The sequence below is a fragment of the Schistocerca americana genome, chromosome X (assembly GCF_021461395.2).
Source record: "Schistocerca americana isolate TAMUIC-IGC-003095 chromosome X, iqSchAmer2.1, whole genome shotgun sequence".
NCBI classification, from domain to species: domain Eukaryota; kingdom Metazoa; phylum Arthropoda; class Insecta; order Orthoptera; family Acrididae; genus Schistocerca; species Schistocerca americana.
The window spans coordinates 556,226,295-556,251,367 of record NC_060130.1 but is presented as its reverse complement, the minus strand read 5'-3'; the positions used below and the strand labels follow the sequence as shown (position 1 = coordinate 556,251,367).

General features: G+C 37.1%; 1 protein-coding gene across 1 annotated transcript in view; it reads left to right on the top strand.

Annotated features, from left to right (window-relative positions):
- LOC124555398 overlaps window positions 1-24,800 on the top strand; it is a 498,627-nt gene extending 473,827 nt beyond the window's left edge. Inside the window, exons 6-8 of the mRNA XM_047129294.1 lie at window positions 7,281-7,343; window positions 7,455-7,561; window positions 23,054-24,800. Coding sequence (XP_046985250.1) covers window positions 7,281-7,343; window positions 7,455-7,561; window positions 23,054-23,291 — 408 coding nt within the window. The 3' untranslated portion in view covers window positions 23,292-24,800. The remainder of the gene's footprint in view (window positions 1-7,280; window positions 7,344-7,454; window positions 7,562-23,053) is intronic.
- Window positions 24,801-25,073: the final 273 nt, after the last annotated feature.

Sequence of the window (25,073 nt, the reverse complement as noted above, 5' to 3'; positions counted from 1 at the left end):
CAATATGAATTTAATGAATTTCTATACCAGTAAATCTGGTTAGACAGAAACAGCAGTGTCTGATGTCATTGAAGTGCTTGCAACTGAAAACATTGATCAACCATCTCCTCATAGTAAAGTGTGTTAATTAAAACTGTTAAATCCTTGGCTGTGCAGTTTCCAACAGTATTCTGGGAGTATAATTGTAACAGAATTACAACACTGAATTAGAGCAGCTACATACACACATGTACAGTAGCATTATATAGAACACAGATATAACAGGTCCTATTTGAAGACAGTTAAAGCATACATTCCAGTGTTTTAGATAAAAACTTAGCTATTTTTATGATTCTGTTTGAAATTGAAATAAAGTTAAAAATTTGAAAAAAGGTACTAGTAATACCAGTTACAATTCTGAAAACTTCATTTGGAGGATGTTATAAATAGTAAGCAATAATTAATTTTCATCACTGACTGTTCATTTCAATATGTACTTCTGATCCTTCAACATTGTTACGGTACTATAGTACACTTATAGGACATGGAGAAGGTGCCTATTCCAGGTGATATAGAACATTCTTAGGCTACACACACAGTTAGAATTTCACTTCTGATTTATTCAGTTGAGAAAGAATTAAGGTTCTATGTGTCTCTACAGTCCTACAGAGTACTATGCCCGGAGAAGTTTTTCTCAGCTATATGAAGTCTGTTCAAAACATTCTGGAACATTCATAGTTTTGCTCCAATGCTGTGTAGGAGTGAAATGCAGTGGGCATCCCTGCACGCACCTATGTTTAATGTGTAACTACCAGAAGGTCCATTGTTCACAAAGCAGGATCATGTGATGATAGTGGGTGGAGTGGGAAACAGTATTGATAGGGATCAGGGCTACAGTATTGAGTGTGGCCTGGTGAAAATAGCCTTAGCAATGACCCGTGCCAGGGTTGGGCTGGTGCCTGCTTTTGTGTGGCATGATCAGCCCCAGTTGAACCGCTCTGTCAGGAGGGTAAATATGGAGTTGGCTCAGTTGTGTAGGGCGGCCACTCTGTCAGACATTGGATTGGTTCCTGTCAAGGCTATTGATAGGGGGGATTTCACAAGGCATGGCCTACACCTCAATACGAAAGGGAAGGGTAAACTGGCAGGGTTGTTAGCGAAATCCATAAGGGGGGACACTAGTACTCATGGATGTACTTCTTTTTTAGACTAATATCAGTGTCCAATGAGAAGTTCAGACAGGCAGGTGCTAAAGAGGTCCAAAATTCTCACAACAGGAAAGTAAATAATAATGTTACCGTATTTAATCAAAATATTGGTGGATTAAAGAAAAATGTAGATTCTCACAAAAGTAAAGTAAAAAATAATGTTACCATTTTTCACCAAAATATTCTGGGATTGAAGAATAAAGTAGATGAGCTCCTGGTTTGTTTAGACGGCATTGAATCTGATAACATAATAGATATACTATGCCTGTCTGAGCATCACATTGTGTCTAATATGGAAATGGTAAATATCAGTGGTTATAAACTAGCTGCACATATGGGTAGAGAGAATAAGGTGAGAGGAAGAGTTGCCATATATGTCAAAAGTTATCACTGTGTAGAAAGCTTAGATACAAAAAGTTTTGTCTAGAGCAACATATAGAAGCATGTGACTGTCAACTTAAACTGAAAGACAGCTCTTTTATAATTGTAACAGTATATAGGTCCCCTTCAGGAAACTTTCATTTACTCCTGGAAAACTTTGATGCCTTGTTGTGCTATCTGTCAGAAAGGGGAAAGCAAATTATTATTTGTGGGGACTTCAATGTTGATTCACTGAAAGAATGTAATAAGAAGAATGACCTGGGAGTCTTGCTCGGTTCTTTCAATTTGACATCTGTAATTAATTTTTCCTACCTGGGTAGAAATAGACAGCAGCATATTGATAGATAACACTTTTATAGACCAAGATAGGTTTAAAAACATAAATTATTGTCCTATTGAGAATGGGCTTTCTGATCATGATGCTCAGCTAGTTACAGTATATGACATAGCTCCATTCAGTAATTCAAAACTACCCTCCAAAGTTGTGTGTTCAATTAATGACTGAACAATTAGAAATTTCAGAGAAAATCTTCAGCAGTTAGCACCTGGTTCCTTGTACACCTCAACCTAGTCTAATTTAAAATATCTTATTTCATGATACACTTGTAAGAGAATTTGGAAACTCTTTCCCCAAGAAAGTAGTTAAATCTAATTATAAGAAACCATGCAAAAACCCTTGGCTTACTAAAGGAATAAAAATATCTTGTAACCACAAAAGGGTACTGTATCTAACAACAAGAAAGAGTAATGACCTAGAAACAGCCAAATATTATAAAAACTACTGTGCCACTTTAAGGAAGGTTATTAAAAAGTCCAGAAGCATGTGAATCATGTCTGATATTAATACCTCTGATAAGTCCGCCCCAGTAGCTGAGTGGTCAGCGTGACGGATTGCCGTCCTCTGGGCCCGGGTTCGATTCCCGGCTGGGTCGGAGATTTTCTCCGCTCAGGGACTGGGTGTTGTGTTGTGTTCATCATCATTTCATCCCCATCCGGCGTGCAGGTCGCCCAATGTGGCGCCGAATGTAATAAGACCTGCGATATGGCGGCCGGACCTGCCCCGCGAGGGGCCTCCCGGCCAATGACGCCAAACGCTCATTTCCATTTCCACCTCTGATAACAAAATCAAAACAATTTGGAATATTATTACAAGGGAGACAGGGCAACCAAGAGTATAGGATGACAGCATCACCATCAAAGCGAATGGAAACTTGATAAACAAGAAGCTGGAAATTAAAAACATTTTGAATAATCATTTTTTAAATGTTGTAGAGAAAATAGGATCTAAATGTTCATTACAAGGAGCAAGGTAGTTAATGGAAGAGGCCTTACCCACACCATTTGATACAACTGAAATTCCACCCACCTCTCCTTCTGAAATTAGGAAGATAATAAACTCTCTCAAGAATAAAAGCTCACATAGAATTGATGACATTTCCAGCAGGATAATAAAAGCTTGTTCCCAAGAAATAAGTGGGATTCTTAGCCACATATGTAATAGCTCTCTGAAGCAGGGTATTTTCCCAGATACACTAAAGTATGACATTGTTAAACCACTGCATAAAAAAGGGGATACGTCTGATGTCAAAAACTACTGTCCAATCTCTCTTCTGACTGCCTTATCCAAAATTCTTGAAAAAGTAATATATTGTAGAGTAGCTTCACACCTTTCAAAAAATAGTCTTAACAAAATGTCAGTTTGGTTTCAAGAAGGGTTTTTCAATGGAAAATGCTATATATACTTTCACTAATGAAATATTAAATGCTCTGAGTAACCAGAAGTGGCCCGTTGGGAATTTTTGTGATCTATCAAAGGCTTTTGATTGTGTAAATCATGGAATGCTTCTAGATAAGCTCAAGTACTGTGGTATGAATGGGACAGTGCTCAAATGGTTTAAATCGTACCTAACTGGAAGAGTGCAGAAAGTTGAAATAAGCAGTTCACATAATATGCAAAAAATTGCTGATTTCTCAAACTGGGGAACATTCAAGAATGGGGTGCTGCAAGGTTCAGTCTTGGGTCCTCTGCTGTTCTTAATATATATTAATGACTTGCCATTCTATATTCACGAAGATGCAAAACTGGTACTTTTTGCCGATGATATAACTATAACACCCAACAGACAAGAATTAACTGGTGAAATTGTAAACAATGTTTTTCAGAAAATAATTAAGTGGTTATCTGCAAATGGGCTCTCATTAAACTTTGACAAAACACAGTATATACATTTCCACACAGTAAATGGAATGACACCATTAATAAATATACACTTCGATCAGAAATTAGTAGCTAAGGTAGAATATTCAAAATTTCTAGGTGTGTGCATTGATGAGGGGTTGAACTGGAAAAAACACACTGAGGATCTGCTGAAACATTTCAGTTCAGCTACTTATGCTATTAGGGTCATTGCAAATTTTGGCGATATACGTCTCAGTAAATTAGATTACCACGCCTATTTTCATTCTCAGCTTTTGTATGGGATCATATTCTAGGGTAACTCATTATTGAGTAAAAGAGTGTTCATAGTTCAAAAGCATGTAATCAGAATAATTGCTGGAGCTCATCCAAGATCATCCTGCAGACACTTATTTAAAGAGCTAGAGATCTTCACTGTAGCCTCACAATAAATAAATAAATAAATAAATAAATAAATATATATATATATATATATATATATATATATATATATATATATATATATATTTTTTTTCACTTATGAAATTTGTCATTATCAATCCAAACGAATTCAAAAGTAATAGCAGTGTACATGGCTACAACACTAGGAGAAAGGATGATCTTCACTACTCAAGGTTAAATCTAACTTTGGCTCAGAAGGGGGTAAATTATGCTGCCACAAAAGTCTTTGGTCACTTGCCTAATAGCATCAAAAGTCTGACAGATAGCCATATAGCATTTAAAAAGGAAATTAAAAGAATTTCTTAATGGCAACTCCTTATACTCATTAGATGAATTTTTGGATATAGCAAGTGGGTAATTTCCCCTACCCCCACAAAAAAATTAAGTCTCATGTAATATTTTGTGTACTGTAATATCTTGTATAGACCCATTTTATTAATCTGACATGTTCCACATCATTATGAAGTGTTGTATTCATGATCTATGGAACAAGTACTAATCTAATCTAATCTAATCTGTATGTCTGTCTGTTAGTTATTGTTCAGTGCTGTATTAAGTACAACATTATGTCACACAGTCTGCAAATTTCAAGATGGCAGCGTTAGAGGAGCAACATGACTGCATTAAATTTTGCATGAAACTCAAGGAAACCTTTACAGAGACAAACCAAATGATGTAGGAGGCCTATGGTGATGAGTACTTAAATCATACTTAGTGTTACAAATGGTTCACATGGTTTAAAAATGGCCAGATATAAGTTAAAGATGACCCTCATTCAGGATACCCTTCAATATTTGCCAACAAAACTCATGTCAGGAATGTCAACACAATTGTGTGCGCCAATCAAAGACTGATTGTTCAAGGGATTGCAGAAGAATTTAACATTTCATCATGTCATGAACTCATGACACAGCATGTTCGAATGCATTGTGTGGCCACCAAATTCATGTCACGGCTCATGAGTCAAGACCAGAAAAACCTTTGCCTTACAGTCTGTGAAGTATAGGATTGTGAAAATGAGAACAAGATGTTCCTTAAGAGAATCATAACTGGTTATGAGACATGGGACTATGGTTATGATGTTGAGACCGAGGTTCAGTATCCACAATGGGTCTGGAAAGTTTCTCCAAGACAAGAAAAAGCTTGTCAGGTTAGGTCAAATGTCAAAGCCATGCTGATAGTTTTCTTTGACTTTGAAGAATTAGTTTATCATGAATTCATGCTACAGGGACAAACTGTTAATTGATGACATTATCAGGACGCGTTTTGATACCTGTGAGACACTGTGACCTGTTGGTGCATAGCCGGCCGAAGTGGCCGTGCGGTTAAAGGCGCTGCAGCCTGGAACCGCAAGACCGCTACGGTCGCAGGTTCGAATCCTGCCTCGGGCATGGATGTTTGTGATGTCCTTAGGTTAGTTAGGTTTAACTAGTTCTAAGTTCTAGGGGACTAATGACCTCAGCAGTTGAGTCCCATAGTGCTCAGAGCCATTTGAACCATTTTTTTGTTGGTGCATGACTATTGCACAAAAACTGAAATCACTGTGCTGATTCATCATCTGTACTCTCCATACCTATCCCCTGTGGACTTCTGTTTTTTTTTTTTTTTCCTTTTTCCTTTTCCCAAAGTCAAAAATCCGATTGAAAGGACAAAGATTTGCAATGATAGGTAAGAGGCATGCCAAACCTGCTTCTGGAAGTGGAAATGGTGGTGGGAGCAGTGTATCAATTGTGGAGGAGAGTATTGCAAAGGAGGCCATGTACAATAAGTGAAAGGTATGCGTAGAAAAATTTTGTGGACAAAGTTCTGAATTTTTTGAACAGACCTCATATGTTTGACATTTTAGTGTGTTAAAAGTCATATTACCCATTTATTAAACACAGTAACTGTAATTTTCGTAGAAACTTTCAAGGCAGTTTTTACTTGAAGTGACTGTATTAGTCACAATATATTAATAGATATTTCATCATTAAACCTTTGTACCATACACCATAATATTAATTAATGTTTACCATGGCTTTTAGATCTAATGTTTATTCAGTTGCTTCTTTATGTTCAGATATTTGGGTGAAAATTTCTTCTGTATACAAAATTGCTTTGTTATTGCTAGCTAATTTTATGGGAGCTGGAATATTGTAAAATAATGTTATGGGTTCATAGAATAGGCAAAAACAGGAACGAAAACAAAAACACACTCACACTCACACACACACACACACACACACACACACACACACACACACACACACACACACACACACACACACACACACTCACTCTCTCTCTCTCTCTCTCTCTCTCTCTCTCTCTCTCTCTCTCCCCCCCCCCCCCCCCCTTCTTTTCCCTCTCATAAATTATTCTTCAGAAATATACTCAGGGACAGTTTCTTAGAGAAAAAGTACTTCCATTCATATAGTTAACTCTGCAGGTTAATAAAAGTAACATCAAGTTTAAAATCATAGCAGTAGGCATATTAAAAAAATGTTACTCTGAAGTGTAGTAATGTCATGCCATAATATTATGCTTATATCTGAAAGTCAGACAACTGATTATCAAACACTGAGTGATGTGGCACATTAGTAAGACACTGGACTAACATTCAATAAGGTAGCTATTCAAGTCCTGTCTGGGATGTCCAAATTTATGATTCCTGTGGTTTCTCAGAATTCCATAAGGCAAATGCAGGGGTAGTTACTTTTGAAAAGGATAGGGTCAATTTCCTTCTCTGTCTTCCCCTTATCCTAGCTCATGTACCATTTCTACTGTCTTCATCATCAACTGAGTATTAAAACATAAGATATTATACATTATCAAACATATAATCAAAGAGTGTAGTTTTCGATGCATTTTTACTTACAGTCTCAGTGATTTATCTGTAAATATCCTCAACAATAAAGTAGACCTGTTGTGCAAATATATGAAGATTACATTTTGTATTTCATAGACACTTTTGTTGTCAATTGATAGTAAACAATAAGTTTCACAAAATGTTGTGTTTAATCAGATGAATATTGTGTTTCTTAACTGACAGTAATGAAATGATAATCGAATGTTTTTCTTTCCCTTCCTGTGAGTATGAGGATGTTGCAACAAGAATTGATGCAGATGCCAATGATGACTCAGTATGTGACTCTGATGTGAGTACCACATTTACTAAACTGAAACATTGATTTTGAAGCATACTGTACAACTACTTTTAGAAAAAAAGAGACAGGGCTATTTAAGTAATTAGGATTTTCTGTCACCAGGAGACTGTGCTGTACCCTAAGGTTGGCCAGAATGCAGATGATCGAACATTATTCATTGTTAATAATGATGGAAACTACAAGCAAGGAGTTAGGGTAGAGAAATGCAGGTGAGGAAACAAAATAGATGCTAATGAATAGAAAATACATAGACTTTCATGAGAATTTTTGATAATGCTTAATATTCAGTACTTCATTGTATAATATTTCAATCATATACAATGCAGCTATATCCCAGGTGATTGAAACAATCTGGTCTGAATGTAATTTATCCATTACATACATCTACATATAAGAACTGATTCATTTAAATTAATAGTAATATAAAAGAAAGTTTTCTCTCTAAGACTAGCGTATGCTCAAATGAACAGCTGAGGAGTCTTTTGGATTGTCAAAAAAATTGTACAGCAGTTGTTGACACTCTGAGAGCAAAGGTACTAGTACATTCAGGCATTATCCAATTGAAAGATATTGTGTTACCCAAATAGTTTGCTAGAGTTGTTTCAACACAATCTTTCATTAACAAACCCCCAAAAAGATGAAGCCAATGTCAGGATATAAACACTGATGTATTCTATCAGAAAAATGGTAGATATTAAGTGCTTAACTTCTTCAGATTTAGGGCACTCTAGAAGAAATTTAAAACAGTGTTCCTTTATGTTGTGACCAGTTTGAATGATGTAACACTTGCTATGTTGGAACAAAAAGTTTTATAAATTACCACATGGTATAATGTAAGTTGTTCTTTCATTGTTACCAGTTACAGCCTTGTCCTGAACTTTAACCTACCATCTTAGGAAGATTATGTTCAGTTTTAAGGACACTGCAACCACAAAAACAAGAAAGACTACTAATATATCCTTGTGTTCTTTCAGTTTGTGTCCAATGATCTCATCTGCTTTCATGTTATAGGAAGTGTTGTAATTTATCAAGCACCAGTACAACAGGTCTTGCATATTATATAATAAATTAAGCAATCTCAAAATAAAATTGTAATTATATGGGCAGTGGATAGAAGGGAAACAGGGAAGTCTGTTAATGAAAAAGATGATGTCATAATTGGTCAATGATCAAAGGGTCCATGACTACAAAGGTTAAACAGGGTACAGGAACTTGGTAATGTCAGTTGTGAAGAAAAAGCTTTGTGGTATACTTGAGATTCAGTACCACAACAATTCACTCAGCTTGTTGCTGTTCTAACTAATTATTAATCAGGAAAACAATTCACTCTCTCAAAGAAAAAAAAGTATCATGGAGGTGTTAATATTACAGGCCAGATGTTAAAAGCATATGTTCCTCACATAACTATTGTACTTGCCCATATTATTTATGGTCTAATGTTTAATTTTCACTATATACTTTCTATACAGGCTTAAGTATGTCATTGTTACACTGCTCTTTAAGAATGGTATCTGGGCAGATATTAATAACCATCACCATTTTAAGAAATAGCATCCCTCTCAAAAGTTAAGGGGAAAAATAGAATAGCTAAGCATATCTGCAAATATGAGACTCTGTGTTACTCACAATTTGTATTCTAAAAGGAAATCTCCCCTGCCACCTGCCATTTCACTGGCCATAAATTACAATGTCTTAATGACAAAATTTCACCCAGTGGGACTTTTGTGATCTGACAGACATTTAACTACACAAATGAAAACATTATTTTGGACAGACATGAGGTTTATGGCTTTCAAGGTGCAATGAGTAAGTATATTTAACTGATACTAAACATAAAGTGCCATGTTAGACAGATTATGCCATTCTCCCAATGATTCTCCTTCAGAGTGGGAACAAATTACTACTGGTGTTCCTTAACATTCAATTTATAAATGAACTATAACAGAATTCATTGCTGATGATGCAAGTATCATAATAAAGCATAATAGAGCTGCAATAACAGGTACAATGCTTATGTGCCAAGCAGCATTTATCATTATAAGAAATATAGCATAGAGGAAAGAAAATGTGTAAAAGTTAGTGTTCAGTTTCCTGTGTGACTGTACATATTAATCAGAATCTAAATAGAGAATCATGTATTATAGACCTAATCATAATGTATAGTTCAGCAACAGTTCATGTACACACATTAACTGATTTGTGATGAAAGCATCACTTAACATACTTTCTTTAATTAATATTTAGTGGAACACTATTCTGTTGTAGGTCTGCAAAAGCATCCACTGCACAAAAACATTCTCTAAGGATAGTAACTGGTATCCATCCTCAGACCTCATGTAGGCAGTTGTTTAAGAACTATATATGCTACTGCCAGCCTCACAATTAGTTTCCTCTCTTATATAGTGTGTTGTGAGGAACCAGTCACAAATTGAAAATATGAGTAGCATTTATAAATTCAGGACCACTATGCAATTAAAACAACATATGACTTTTGACAGTTCTGTGAGGAGTTAGTGGAGGGTAGTACTGCTGGCGGCATGTGTTGGGCATGCCATACCAATTGTCAGTACATGGCTGTTAGCTGACCATATGTGAATCATTGTTAAGTAATAAGGAAATGATAGTACTGAATGTGGTGCTTACAGCAATGAATATTTCATAGATGTTCAAAATCATGGTGTAATCAGAACAATTCCAAAGGATGACACTCTTAGTGCCCCTTCCTCAAACCCACAATTCATTCTGGAGCTGACAAAAATGATCATCTGTTTGATCTGTTGCATCAGCAACCCTTAACTGATCAATGTTTCCTCAAGTACCACCATAATATGGCTCACAACTTGACACCAGTCCTCTGGTTAACTTTGGTGACAACTAGTTCTGTCAACATTTCCACTTTTTGGAATAAACTTGTTATTGTTTCTTGCTATGCTACAGTTCATCTAGTTACATATAAGTTCAGTTGGACTGAAATGGATGTGGGATGGAGGAAGCCTGTTAACAATATGCTCTTAGCCACAGCCAGTCCATTGACATGACAGTGTGGGATGTTTGGTTTGCACAGCTTTAAAAGATTCATTACCTTCTTATTCTTGCCAGGTTCAAGGTTTTTTTCAACTACACATTTCTCTTTACCCCAAACAAAATAGTGACTTTCCTTCAAAGCACAGATGAAGCATTCCTTAAGGCAGTGGAGTTACATGGTGCACATTACCTACAGTGCAGTCATTCTCATGTCCATGAATGAGAAAAAGAGGTACTCTAAAAACATGTTACCACCTTCCTTGGGAGTTAAATGTGCTAACGACAATGAAAACAATTTTAAGAAACAAACCAAAATCATAGTGCTTAACAACTCTACTACACCACATGAATTCCCAAATATATCTGTATCATCTGTGTAAGGAAAGGGCACTCACATCCAGGGCCAAGGGGGGCCACAGCCTGCCACTGCCCTCTCCTCATACCTTTGAGGCAAACGAAAAAATATAGTTTAATTAGGCATTTTTCCTTCAAGAAAATGACTTAAAAGTTCTGCAAGTTTTTAAGGTGGTCATAATTGGAACCTTTAAATGGCTATTTGAAAGGCACCACTTGGCTTCCAAAATATTAACAATTCTCCAGACTCCCAGGTCTGCCCCCCCCCCCCCCTCCACTACAAATTATCATACAGGAACCACTGATGTAAAGTTGGGCAGTGTTTATTAGATTTCATTGTAGGTTAAGCTAAAGTAAAAATACAGTTATCTAAATGACCTGGATGTGACCATGTTTCTGTTGAGAAAAAGTATGTCATTTGTAAACCTGCTCATTGATGACCATACAGATGTTTGTTGCGTTGGGGGCTAGACCGGTATGGTGTATTTTTAATATTCTGGAAGATGAATGGCAACTTGTAAGAAGATAGAAAATTTTTCAGATCTAACCATGTGGAAGACATTTAATGCTGACTGACCTGAATACACTATAGCTAGGGTGGGGAACTGCAGTCCCATTGTCTGTAGATATGAGCGCCCTTGAACTTACTCACATGTTCCACATCATAGAAGTTGTTGCAAATGTAATTGATGGAATGTGCAAATATTTAAATATCTGTGATTCGTGTGGGGAAAACATTCATTGAAAATATTCAGTTAACAATCCACTGAAAATATTCTCTCTGTAAGAAACATATTAATTCTTGAAAACTTTTGTAGTCAACCACACTGAAGTTGTTTCAACAAAGTGCCATAAAATGACATACAATTGATGTTTTGCCTATGGTTCAGCATTTTAAAGTAACATCAATTGAACAGAATTTACTGGATTCTCTTTAATTGCAATGTGACTGACATTAAATGCAACATACGAACAAATGGAGCATATGAAAACAGCAATGTTACAGAATTTAACCCTGTGCACCTTTATTTATGATTATTCCAGATTCATTAATATGTTCTCTCCTTCCCGCATTGTCTAAATTATTCAGCTGCAATTTTCTGTTAGGTATGCTATAATCTTTTTATTTGTAACAATGTATTCCACAAAATTTAAGACCGCTGACCTCAGCAGTTTGGTTCCAAAGAGCTTAACACCACCACCACAGAATTTAAATTTTTTCTAAGAGTGTACCATACTTTACCCTATCAAATGATTGTACTGATAGCAAAAATGAACAACTGGTAATATTTATCGAGTAAATGTATAAATGTCAAACAGGCAGCTCTTCTGAATTAAAACTGTGGTGACTTACTTATTTCATTTCAACTTAAATATTAGAGTAATAGGGAGCACAATACTTTCTCAAATATTTTGAGAAAAGTTATTAGTAAGGGAATTGGATGATAGATAATAAAATATTTCCTACCAGCTTTCTTGTAAAGAGGTTTGATGCCATTTTTTAATCTGTACCTGAATCTATTTATTAAGGCTCCTGTTCAAAGTTCCATCAGCGCTTTGTGCGATTTAGTTCTTGAGTACTTATAAATTGTCTTAATTTCACTGAAAGATGTTAGTGCTGCCTCTAAAATTTGTTTAAATTTTGTGGATAACATGTTCAGTACACATGACACTTCTTCAGCTGAAATAACATATTTGACTCTACATTTGCTGCTATATTTAAAAAGTGATGAAAACTTGTTTGGAAAGGCAACTGTAAATTATAGGCACATATTTATTATCAAATGAATTTATTTTTGCTTTAATGTCTGATTCGATGTATGCCTCATCTCATTCCACCTGTTTTTTGTTACTCTCATAGTTCTGTGTTCTGGTATCATTAATAAGCTTTACTGTTTCACCAGTATATTTCCCGGAGATGTATGGTGCTATACTACTCATCTTTACTAGTTATCTCATGTACCTTCACTCATGATGTATGCAATTTCAGAGATCTGTACAGTTCACAGGTCCACTTACAGGTGCCATCTGGGTCAACCCCCTGGTGTGCTCTGGTGAGCCACCAAACAAACAGTATTATTTAAGCAATCTCAAATGAGTGCTCAGCCTATTATGTAACCTTTGTTACTGTTGTCCAGTCAATGTGTTCAGTGTTACACACAACCTGTAGTTAAACATTTAACAACCTGTTCATTTAATATCTGGATACATATTGCAACAGCAGCAACAAACACAATTTACGGAACACAGTACTTTCAACACATTAAGACAAGTACAAGTTGTACTTGTCTTAATGTGTTGAAAGTACTATGTTCTGTAAATTGTGTTTGTTGTTGCTGTTGCAATATGTATCCAGATATTAAATGAACAGGTTGTTAAATGTTTAACTTTTCAGCTTCATCAATTTTATGAAAATGGTATCAATTGTGGTTTTGCTATCTTGTGGTACATGAGTTGGGAAATTCATTAATAAAGTCGGTTTGTAACATCTGACTAAGGATTTCAGATTTTTTTGTCTAAATCATTCAGCAGCAATTCATTAAAATGTTAGGCTACATTGCTGACAGCAGAGTTAAATGGGGCTGATCAAGATGTTACATAACCTTCACAAAAACCCATATTTGTGTGTGTTCTTGTTGTTGCTGCTGCTGCTGCTGTTTGCTACAGCCAGACCTTCTTTAATCCTATAGAATAAGTTGCTGGACAGGCTGTTTCCTGCCCAACTACTTTGAGTACTTTCATTTATTTTTCACCAAATCCTCTGCATAAATCCTCAATGTTTTCTGTAACCTGGATAAAGTCCACATTATTTTCATTGTACTTGTGAGATACAAGAGGTAGTCATAAGACTTTAAATATTATGCCAAAAAACTCTAGCTGTGACTGTGATACTAGGTGATGATAATAGTCCTGCTCTACACAATCAGCCTTACAGACCAATACACTTACCCCAATGTTAGATGTCTTGGCAGAGACCTTGGTTGAAGTAGTCTGAATTTTGGCTGTTCAGGAAATGTTTCACCTCAAACATCATCTTGTCATCATCCTGAAAACACCTGCAACAGAATTGTTTCTTCATTTGAGAAAAGGGAAAGAAATCACTGGCTGCCATGGTAGGTGGTGAGGCAAAATTTGGGAGACTAGAGAAGTACCGTGTACGACCTAGTCCTGTTCTGAATGGGTTAGTGTATTATCAGGGATTAAAAACACTCTCTTGGATAGTTCCCACAACACTTCATCTTGAGAGCCTGTCATAACCTCTCCTGGAATTTTTGATAGTATTCTCCTGTGATGGTTTTCCCCCTTAAAAGCATAATTTGTTAACACCACTTCATAACAGTCCCAAAAACCACTCAGCATCATTTTGCCTGATGATGGCTGGGTATTCACCTGTTTTGGTGCTGGTGCTTGCTTTTCCCATTTGTCTGAGTCACAGTGCTACACCTAGCACTTGTCCATGGTGAATAAGCAGCTAGTGACATCATCTAGATTGGCTTCTTAGAGCTGCAACACTTCCACTGCTGCCTCAGATTGCTGGGGTTTTTGAATGGGTGTGAGAAGCTGTGGAACCGAGTAGGTGGTCACCATGCTTAAAATATGATGCAAGATCAAAATCTGTACATGACAGATCTGCACTTTTTGCACTATCTTGTTGTGATACACTGGTCTAAAAGCACCAGGGTCTGCCTTTCTCTTAGGATTTCTTGTTTTTAACATATTGATGGTCTTCCACTAAATTTGTCATTTAGACTTGTTAGACCACACTGGATGCATCTGTTCTATCTAACCACTGCATCATATGATGGTGCGTTGGTATCATAAACTCAGCATGATTTGTTGTGGTGGTGTTATCCTTCAAATGCAGAAAATAAATTACTGTATGACACTGCACTTAACAAATATGTTGCACCATTTTGCTTTGGTTTCTGAAACAGTTTGCAGTGGTGAAATAAATGTGATAGGACCATCCCTATTCTCTATATACACAAATGATCTGTCAGATGGGGTGAACAGCAATTTACAGCTGTCAGTTGATGGCACTGCGGTGTATGGGAAGGTGTCATCACTGAATGAAAGTAGGAGAGTACAAGGTGACTTATACAAAATTTCTGATTGATTTGATGAATGACAGCTTGCTCTAAATCAAGAAAAATGTAAGTTAATATGTATGTGTAGGAAAAAGAATCCTATAACTTTCTGTTACAGCATTAGTTGTGTGCTGTGCGACACATTCACATCAGTTAAATATCTAGGCATAACATTGCAAAGTGATATGAAATGGGATGAGCATATCAGGTTATTAGAAGAGAAGGTAAATTGTTGACTTCATTTTATTGCGAGAATTCTGGGAAAGTGTAGCACATCAATAAAGGAGATGGCATACAGAATCTTGGTGCAACACATTGTTCAATACTGTTCAAGAATTTGGGATCCCCATAAGTTAAGATTAATCCTCTCAATGGGCATGACAGTTATGTGTGTTCACAATCTACTAATTCACTGCGAGTTGGATGGATATATTCAATCACTACATTCTGTGGCTAGTAGCTGTTGGGAATGACAAGTTATCAGTCTGCTGTTGAAAGGGTGGTATTAATTGAGCTTTGTCCACTAGATGGCAACTCTCTTCAGGTGATATGGCATATTTTGGGCTAGTTATAACATTTTCCACTGATGTGTGTGTCAACAGTATGTGTCCTGTGAAGCAGCAGGAAAAGTGCGCAATTTCTGTGTGTGTTTACCACCATGTTAGTGAGTGATCTTTTGCAATGGTGAAAGGAAATTATTTATTAGATTCAGGTTGTGTGATAATAAAAGAACTTCACAACTGTAGCATTATTTTCAACCTCTGGTACTCTATTAAACTTAAATCTCAGTGAACCAAGTCCAATGTACTCTCAGATAAACCCAAAACTGATGGAGTGTAATGGAATGTTGTGTCTGATGATGACAGAAATAAAACTGGATGAGACAACTGTCATCCTTGGTGTAATGTTGAATGAGCGTCTGTTGTGGGAACACCATATACTTCTTTTTCTCCAGGAAATAGGAAAATCAGTTTATGCATGAGGACAATATCATAAGTTCTGAATTTAAGAACAAAGGCATTGGTCTATTTTTGACCAGTTTATCTCTTCACCACCTGTGGATTTGAAGAATGGGAGTGTGCTGTAAGCACATAAATAGTGTATTATAAATACAGTATTCATCTTTCAAAAATAGTTAAGATTTTACATAATATTTGATTTGAGTAATAATTTAAAGGTATGCTTAAGAATGAGAAATTATCTACACAATTGACACTATGTATTTCTGTAAGGTCTACAACTTTACTTCCGCTGTTTTGCAATAGATGGCAGTAGTGGAAAGTAGTGGTGCAAGTCATTCATCTTAAGTGTCATACAGTAAGCTTAGGCATTTGAGAACATAACACCATCAAAATATCAGTCGATTTTTGATTGCATCATGATGTTATTCTCAACTGAATACGTCAACTTATGAGCCCAATTCTCGTCGTCTGCAGGAGGTTTTAATTTTCTGCTTTGATATGAAGAAATCTGTGGCTGAGGCTCATAAAAAGCTGGGTAAGACCTATGATGAGACGCCTGTTAGTGACAGAACTTCACAGAAAATGGTTTCCATGCTTGAAGAATGGTAATTTTGACGTTTAAGACCAGCATGGTTGTGAAAGAGAGAGAGCTTTCAATGCTACTGCAACTGACGGGAACAGTCACAGGAGATCATTATCGAAAGCAATTGATGTGTTTGAGCTGAACACTGAAAGACAAAAGGCCTCACTACAGTGATAGACATGAGAATATGATTTTGCAGAACGACAGTGCATGACCCCATATCGAAAATCCCATCAAAATATACTTGGAAACGTTGAAATGGGAAGTTCTACCCCACCCACTGTATTCTCCAGATATTCCTCCCTCTGGTTGCCACCTTTCTCGATCTATGACACTTGACCTAGCTAACTAGCACTTACGGTCATATGAACAAGTGCAAAATTGGATCTATTCATGGTTCCCCTCAAAAGATGCCCAGTTTATACACTGTGGGATTCTTTTGCTGCCCTAAAGCTAGGAGAAAGCAGTGACCAATGATGGCCAATAATTTAAATCATAAATTTTTTGTAAGTTTTTCACAATAAAGTCTTGAACTTCGAGAAAAAATGGCAGAAGCAAAGTTGCAGACCTTGTAAAACATTAATATTAAAAGCACTATAAGAATATAAGCAAAAATGTACATGTTCATAACAGTAGAACAGCAGGTATTTGTCACCTGGGAGGCAAAGAAGGATAAAGTCAACAGGCTCTATCACATGGGGATTAAATTATTGAACAAAGTTACAAAATATCTAGATAAAGAAGACTACTTACTGAAAAGTGGAAGTGTTCAGTCATGGATAGGGATATAACAAAATAGAAAGAAACCTTATTAGTTTTTGGGGTACTACATTGTAATAGCCCTTTCATAAATAATCATCATCATCATCATCTCAGAATACCTAGAACTTTAAAGGAAAGCTGTTTCATAGTGCTTGGAGGTGACAAGCTTCTGTAAATACAGTGTGAAAGTCTGGAAGGCAGTGATGTGGCCCTGAGCTGAGGCATAACTGGTGGTGGTGGTGGTGGTGGTGGTGGTGGTGTCAAGAAGCAATCTGAGTCCTAATGAGGTTATACAGAGGGTATTAGGTCATTTAGTTGTCATGTCCAGATCAAATTTTGATGTCATTAGTAGGTCTTTCATCCAGCCACTACAGCCAGTGCCAACCACCTGACATCAACCCAATGTATGGCAGAATGTGCGGTTCCAGACAGAAGAAACCATACATTAGTATGGACCTGACTGGAATGACTTACCTAATTGGGTTGGGCACATGAGATGGAAAAAATTAGAATGCCCATGCCACTGCAGCATCTAGTTTATGGCCATGCATAAAGGTGGATCGATGCATAGCAAGAAAAGATGTTAGGACTTCCACAAATGTTGCTGTTTTCATAATCTTGTTCACATGATCCTTAAGCCCTCTGACTGACCACACTGCTCCTGACTTACACACAGATGAAAAGGAACAGTGGTGAGATGTGTTATGCTATTCCTCTGGTAAAAGGAATTAATCTCAGTTGATGTGAGCTGTTGGCCGTTGCAAGATATGATAGTGTGTGGCACTCCTGTTATTGTGAAGATTGTTGCTTGTGCTCAGATAGTAGCTGCCAACATCCAGGCAACCTTTGAGAAGGTAGAGAGAGCCTCAGTACAATACACCACAAGGACATTTTGAATGAGCCTGCATAGTCAATATGCATGCTGATATGGAGTAGCATATATGGAAAGAAATATCATCCAAGATCCAACACGTTGCATGTAAACATTATCAGGCCATGATAATGCATTCAGTTACCAGCCTGTATATATTGTACCATAATTAGTAGTGAAAACTTATGCAGACGAAAGTATATATAATAAAAAATAAACATTCCTATTAAATTTCTACTTACAGAGACAATATTTCATACTGAAGTCAATAGTGTCTCGTAATCAAACATTCTTAAGTCTCATAAATGGCTCATTTGTGGATTCATGTTTTTGCTTCTGGTATAGCATATTTCCATCTGTGTCAGTTTTCACTATTAATTATGATATAACCTTTATTGGTTGGGTATGTTCCATGCTATCATAGATAATTCCACTTATGACTGGCTTGATCCATTGATGCTTTTCATCTGTTGTTCACAATGAACAGCCCATACGTGTGGTAATGTCTTAGCTTTTGGTATTAGTGTCTAGCAATATTTGTAATCTTAGGGCTTATTTTCTTCTTTAAACACATGGTATGGTGCTTTATACACTCCTGGAAATGGAAAAAAGAACACATTGACACCGGTGCGTCAGACCCACCATACTTGCTCCGGACACTGCGAGAGGGCTGTACAAGCAATGATCACACGCACGGCACAGCGGACACACCAGGAACCGCGGTGTTGGCCGTCGAATGGCGCTAGCTGCGCAGCATTTGTGCACCGCCGCCGTCAGTGTCAGCCAGTTTGCCGTGGCATACGGAGCTCCATCGCAGTCTTTAACACTGGTAGCATGCCGCGACAGCGTGGACGTGAACCGTATGTGCAGTTGACGGACTTTGAGCGAGGGCGTATAGTGGGCATGCGGGAGGCCGGGTGGACGTACCGCCGAATTCCTCAACACGTGGGGCGTGAGGTCTCCACAGTACATCGATGTTGTCGCCAGTGGTCGGCGGAAGGTGCACGTGCCCGTTGACCTGGGACCGGACCGCAGCAACGCACGGATGCACGCAAAGACCGTAGGATCCTACGCAGTGCCGTAGGGGACTGCACCGCCACTTCCCAGCAAATTAGGGACACTGTTGCTCCTGGGGTATCGGCGAGGACCATTCGCAACCGTCTCCATGAAGCTGGGCTACAGTCCCGCACACCGTTAGGCCGTCTTCCGCTCACACCCCAACATCGTGCAGCCCGCCTCCAGTGGTGTCGCGACAGGCGTGAATGGAGGGACGAATGGAGACGTGTCATCTTCAGCGATGAGAGTCGCTTCTGCCTTGGTGCCAATGATGGTCGTATGCATGTTTGGCGCCGTGCAGGTGAGCGCCACAATCAGTACTGCATATGACCGAGGCACACAGGGCCAACACCCGGCATCATGGTGTGGGGAGCGATCCCCTACACTGGCCGTACACCACTGGTGATCGTTGAGGGGACACTGAATAGTGCACGGTACATCCAAACCGTCATCGAACCCATCGTTCTACCATTCCTAGACCGGCAAGGGAACGTGCTGTTCCAACAGGACAATGCACGTCCGCATGTATCCCGTGCCACCCAACGTGCTCTAGAAGGTGTAAGTCAACTACCCTGGCCAGCAAGATCTCCGGATCTGTCCCCCATTGAGCATGTTTGGGACTGGATGAAGCGTCGTCTCACGCAGTCTGCACGTCCAGTACGAACGCTGGTACAACTGAGGCGCCAGGTGGAAATGGCATGGCAAGCCGTCCCACAGGACTACATCCAGCATCTCTACGATCATCTCCATGGGAGAATAGCAGCCTGCATTGCTGCGACAGGTGGATATACACTGTACTAGTGCCGACATTGTGCATGCTCTGTTGCCTGTGTCTATGTGCCTGCGGTTCTGTCAGTGTGGTCATGTGATGTATCTGACGCCAGGAATGTGTCAATAAAGTTTTCCCTTCCTGGGACAATGAATTCACGGTGTTCTTATTTCAATTTCCAGGAGTGTAGATGAATGGTAGACAATTCATAATGCTTTTGATGTTTGTTGGTACATTTTATATCACTATGTTATAGCAACACTATCTTGTTTTACTGTCATGAGTAGTAGATATGACAGTTACTATATAGAAATCAACTAGGTGCAACTTTATGATGAGAAACGAATGTGTGGGACTGTTATAGCTGACAAGCCAGCAAAATTTTAGGTTGATTGATTTCTTGGTAGTTCACATAATGATGTGAGTGTAATATCATCCACTTACAATCCTACATAAGCTGAGTTACTCTGTGATGTTTCCCATCACATGACCTTTTCATTCAGGTATTTTCATAAAAAGAAAATAAATAATAATTTTCTAGTTTTTTTGGCTACATACTTTTGTGATGACACTTACTGTGTTGGTGCATTTAAATGAGATTATATTCACTACTGTTATATGTTCTGTTTATACCACATGTGAAGATAAAATTGAATAATTTCAAAATTTACTGTGAGAGTTGAATACCATCAATAAAACAACTGAAGGGAATGTCAAAAAACAGCACAACAGCTGACAGATATGATGTCAACTGAATCTTGTTTTTGAAAACTACAGTGAGTAAGTGTGCCTAAAAGAAAAAAAAATGTTAGTTGCTAGTGGTGAAGAAACTACAAAAGAATGTTGTTTATTTACACACATGTTTACACATGACTCTGGCTGTTAGTTGGCCTTCAAAAGCAATAGATTGATTACTCTGCATTACCAGTGAATATTTGCTTTCTCCAAAGATGGAGAGTGATATGTCAGTAGGTTTTAGTGTTAACTAGGTGTACACAGTCTCCAGTATCCACTTGGAAATTAACATCCATGTTTTTGATGGCCAGTGAGACTGTCAGTTTAATTGGTTTTGTAGTGACTGACAGCACCACTGTGAAAGACGTGGAAGAGCTTGACAGACAGCAGCCTGCAATTTTGTCACGTTTATGTCAATGTCAGACACATGTGCAGTTCATGAGTCAACACTGAAGGCATGTTGTGCGGCTGATGCAATTTCAAATGACTGAACCTTGCTTAAATTATGAGCAGACTTTCTAAGAACACTAGCCTGAACTTCTTTGTGGGAAACTAGGCTCAATACGACATCCATAACTGAAGATTTGGCATAAGATGTATTACATTCTGTATGCAGAAAACTACACTGTCAAGCAAGACCCTAAAGGTCTGCCAACCTAGATTTATTTAATTGGTTCCCTTTTTTTATTATACCAATTGAAATTAAGCCTAGCACCTAATACATGCATTTGCATCTTGAAACAAATTAACAACAAACAACACAGACCTTAAATGACAAATTGTTAGGTTCCATGAGGGAGTGGTTGTGTATTTTAAACCGGCTCATAAATGTGGCTTCTAGAAGACAATAATAGAAGAGGAAGAACATGAGTATCAAAAATGTTATTAGTTTTGCAAAACAGTAGAAATTGTTGGAGAAATTTATTCACAGTCCCTTTGAATCATCATGTAGTATAAGCTTAGAGCTGACAACAGTGGCATAGATACCTGTAGTATTGGTGCTGTTCACTGCACAATGTCCTGCTCTGCTATGCATTTCAGTCACATTAATATCTTAGTGTCTTCGTATTTGCTGCAGCTGTTCCTGGTGTAGTTACAATTATAACTGTTACATCATGACCACCACCATCAGTTGCTGCTGCTGCTGCTGCTGCTGCTGCTGCTGCCACAATCTGATAAACTTTGTCTCCATGAAGCTTCAGTAACATGCATGGTTTTGAAATCCTTACTGACATTTACATGTATTAACCTGAGACAAATTAAACAGGTCAGAGCAGCAAACTACATAGGTTGTCGAAACAAAGCTTAGTGCTAAGTTGATGGCCAGAAATGTAGTAGAAAATGAATTCTTCAACTGCAAGTTACATGAGCCCAAATCAGTACCAGTGAATACAAGCTCAATCATCTTAAAAACCACCACACACTATCGGAGTCACCAAATCAAAGTCCAGGCCAACATAGCAAGGTACACTTGTATTTGATGCTCGGCATCCAGAGGCCACAGGATTTACTGCATCAAAAAAGTATATCAAAAGTCTTTATTGTTTAAATAGAATTTAATAGTTCCCTTGGGATCATGATTTTTATTGTGTTGATAATAGCATTTTACTGTGAATAATGTAATTTTTGAAGTCTTATGTAGTGTAAAAACTTTGGGCACAATGTTTAGACCTGATTACATGAAATATGATCTTCAATAAATGAATTTTGTCACTTGAGCCCCATACTCAGCGCTTAGCTAAGGTCATGTTAAAGCTGATCAGAGTATCCTTTCATGGTTACATTAGATTAGATTCTGATCCTTTTGTATTGGGAACTTGAAGGCAGGCAACCAACAAGAAATATCAAACTGAGTGTTAATAAGGTTATGTTTGCTTAACATGAGATTGAGTTCGTCTATCTTTTGGATGTGGGCCTGTTTGTCCTCCTCATCTGTCTCATGTTACCTTGTCCTCTTTCACTAGTTATATCACTGAAAACATCAAACACCAATATTCCCTTTTTCTTTTCAAAGTAGTCTAACACCTAATCATATCTGTTATCAGTCTGTCTGTGGAGTGACAGAATGCCCATGGTGGTTGGACTGTAATGTGTGCGTGGAGGTAAACAGTATTTCAGAAATTTAAGCTGTTTGCTTTCTTATTGTGGCTATTAGATTTTTGAGTATGCGACTTTAAAATAGTATTCAGTTCTATACCATTAAATTCAATTAATTAGGTATTTCACATGAATTTCACAGTAAACCTATATTGTAGTCAGAAAGAGTAAAAATATTCATCATTCTTGGTAGTTCAGCAATGAATGATCTTTTCCTGAACTTTAACTGTATACATCAACAGTTCTCTTCTTTACCTTTTCTCATTAAAAATGATCTATATACTAAACTACACCTTTTGTTTGTGTCCTTCACACTAGCTCACAATATGTTGCTCTTTGTACATGCAGCAGCATTAATTATTATTTTGTGGTTGCTAAGAGAAATCCAAATTTGTTTCAGGAGGAAGGAGCAGTCACCTTGTGATCCAAAGCTGGTGGTTCCAACAGGTTTCAAAACACATTGCAAACAGAAATACATATATAGGAAACTGCTAGCTTTGCAGCCAAATGGTGAACCAGTACCTGACAATTTCAGGATTCCTTCGTGTTGTAGTTGCTATATTTCAAAGGACTTAGCAACTTTTAGAGGTTTATTTGGCCCCAAGGACCAACAGCAAACACCATCTGTAAGGCAGTGAGAAAATCAAATGGTATTGTGCACTGCAATGTAATTGTTACTGGAAGGAGAATCCATCTCCTTGCACTAGTGTCTGCATGCTTAACAGCCAGTCTGCCCATTCTTCAATGAATTTGAAGTTATAAAGAACCAAAATGTTACTGTGGAATTCACAATTTTCTATAGGAAATCTTAATTATGTGTCTGCAGTGTTTCTAAAAACATGACAATGGATTCAAAACAGATGCAATAAAGTTCTGCTAAGAAGAAAATGAATGTTACATTCCCTCATGTTGTCCAGTACTTGAGCTGTGATTCAGAGGATATTCAAGTAAACAGAGTTCAGAAAATGTTGTTATCAAAACATTTCAGGTCAGGATCCATTTACTTTTATACAAAAACAACTTGAACAGTATAGCTGGTGATACTGTTACTGTCATGTGTTCAATCTTGTGTAAAACCGTTACACATTTCAATAAGGACTGGTGTCGTCATAGACATTTGATCATAAATAATGTTGAAAAAAAATTTATCTTGACGTTATTAATGTGGGAAAAAAAGTCTAAGAACTGATACTTCTAGGCAGACTGTAAGTAGACTGATAAAGGCAAATTGAGTGAATGAGGAGTGAAACAATATGTGATAAAGCCATAATTTAAAATTGAATTATAACCACAAAATGTTGAAAGCAACTGTGCATGGGATAATATTAAATTGTTATTCAAGTTGATCATTTGGTTTTATGGAACATTTGTTGTTACGAAACTGATGTACTATTGTTTAATTTTCTCTCTGTAACACTATTCACTGAAACACTATCAGTTTTACTTCTGTTTGCTCAGCTTCCTACTGGAATACATTTACTTTTTTTTGTACTAACTTTTACTATTGTACTGTAAGAGGAAGCTATTTGAAATCTCATCATAGCCTTACTTTTAAAGTTCTTCATCCTTGAGATTATTACAATATAGTATTTTCTGTGCACAGTGTTAATGTTTACTATGTTAAAAAGCAGTTTTTCCTGAGGCAAAAGAGAAAAAATGTGAGTAACAGAAACTGTTTAACACAGACATCACATTTCATGTTAAATTGTTCATAAGCAATAATAAAGGAAATTGTCAGTTGCGTTGTTTCTTCAGATTTGCAGTGTATATGCTGAACCTAAGACAAAATAATGAACTAGTCACAGTGAGATGGTATATTTAACTTTCATCAAAATACTGAAGTATTTTTAAAATGTTTTGAGTGTACTATTACGTGTGATTCCAGTTAAGAGCATCCGCATTGATATGTTACTGAAAGTTACAGTTGAAAGTGTTTGACCTTCATCAGCCTGAGCAAAGTACAATTAATTTTAGATTGTAGATGGAGGTGAAACTTTTCTTTATAAAATGTAAATTTAACCTGTATCTTTCTTATAGCTTTTGTGATAAATATTGTCATTGTCTGCAACTTTAGTTTTAATAATTTTATTTAATGTAAATATTTATTAAAATGATTGATTGATGCTTGTATTGTAGGAAATATGTTTAAGTATTGAAGTATGAGAGAAGTGTCTGAAGAATAAAAGATTTCAGTGAAAGCCCTGCAATTTAATACAGCATGAAATGTATACCACTTTAAGAAAGAAGATACGGGAATTTTGAGAGTAATATAAGAAAACTTTTATCAAGCAACTTTAATACAAATTTCAAAATAGTTGTTAGAGAAACAAAGGTATAAAAATTTTACATTCGAGGGAATGAACGATGAAATAATTTCATGTATTTACATAATACGTGTTTTTCAGTAGATACTTTTCTTC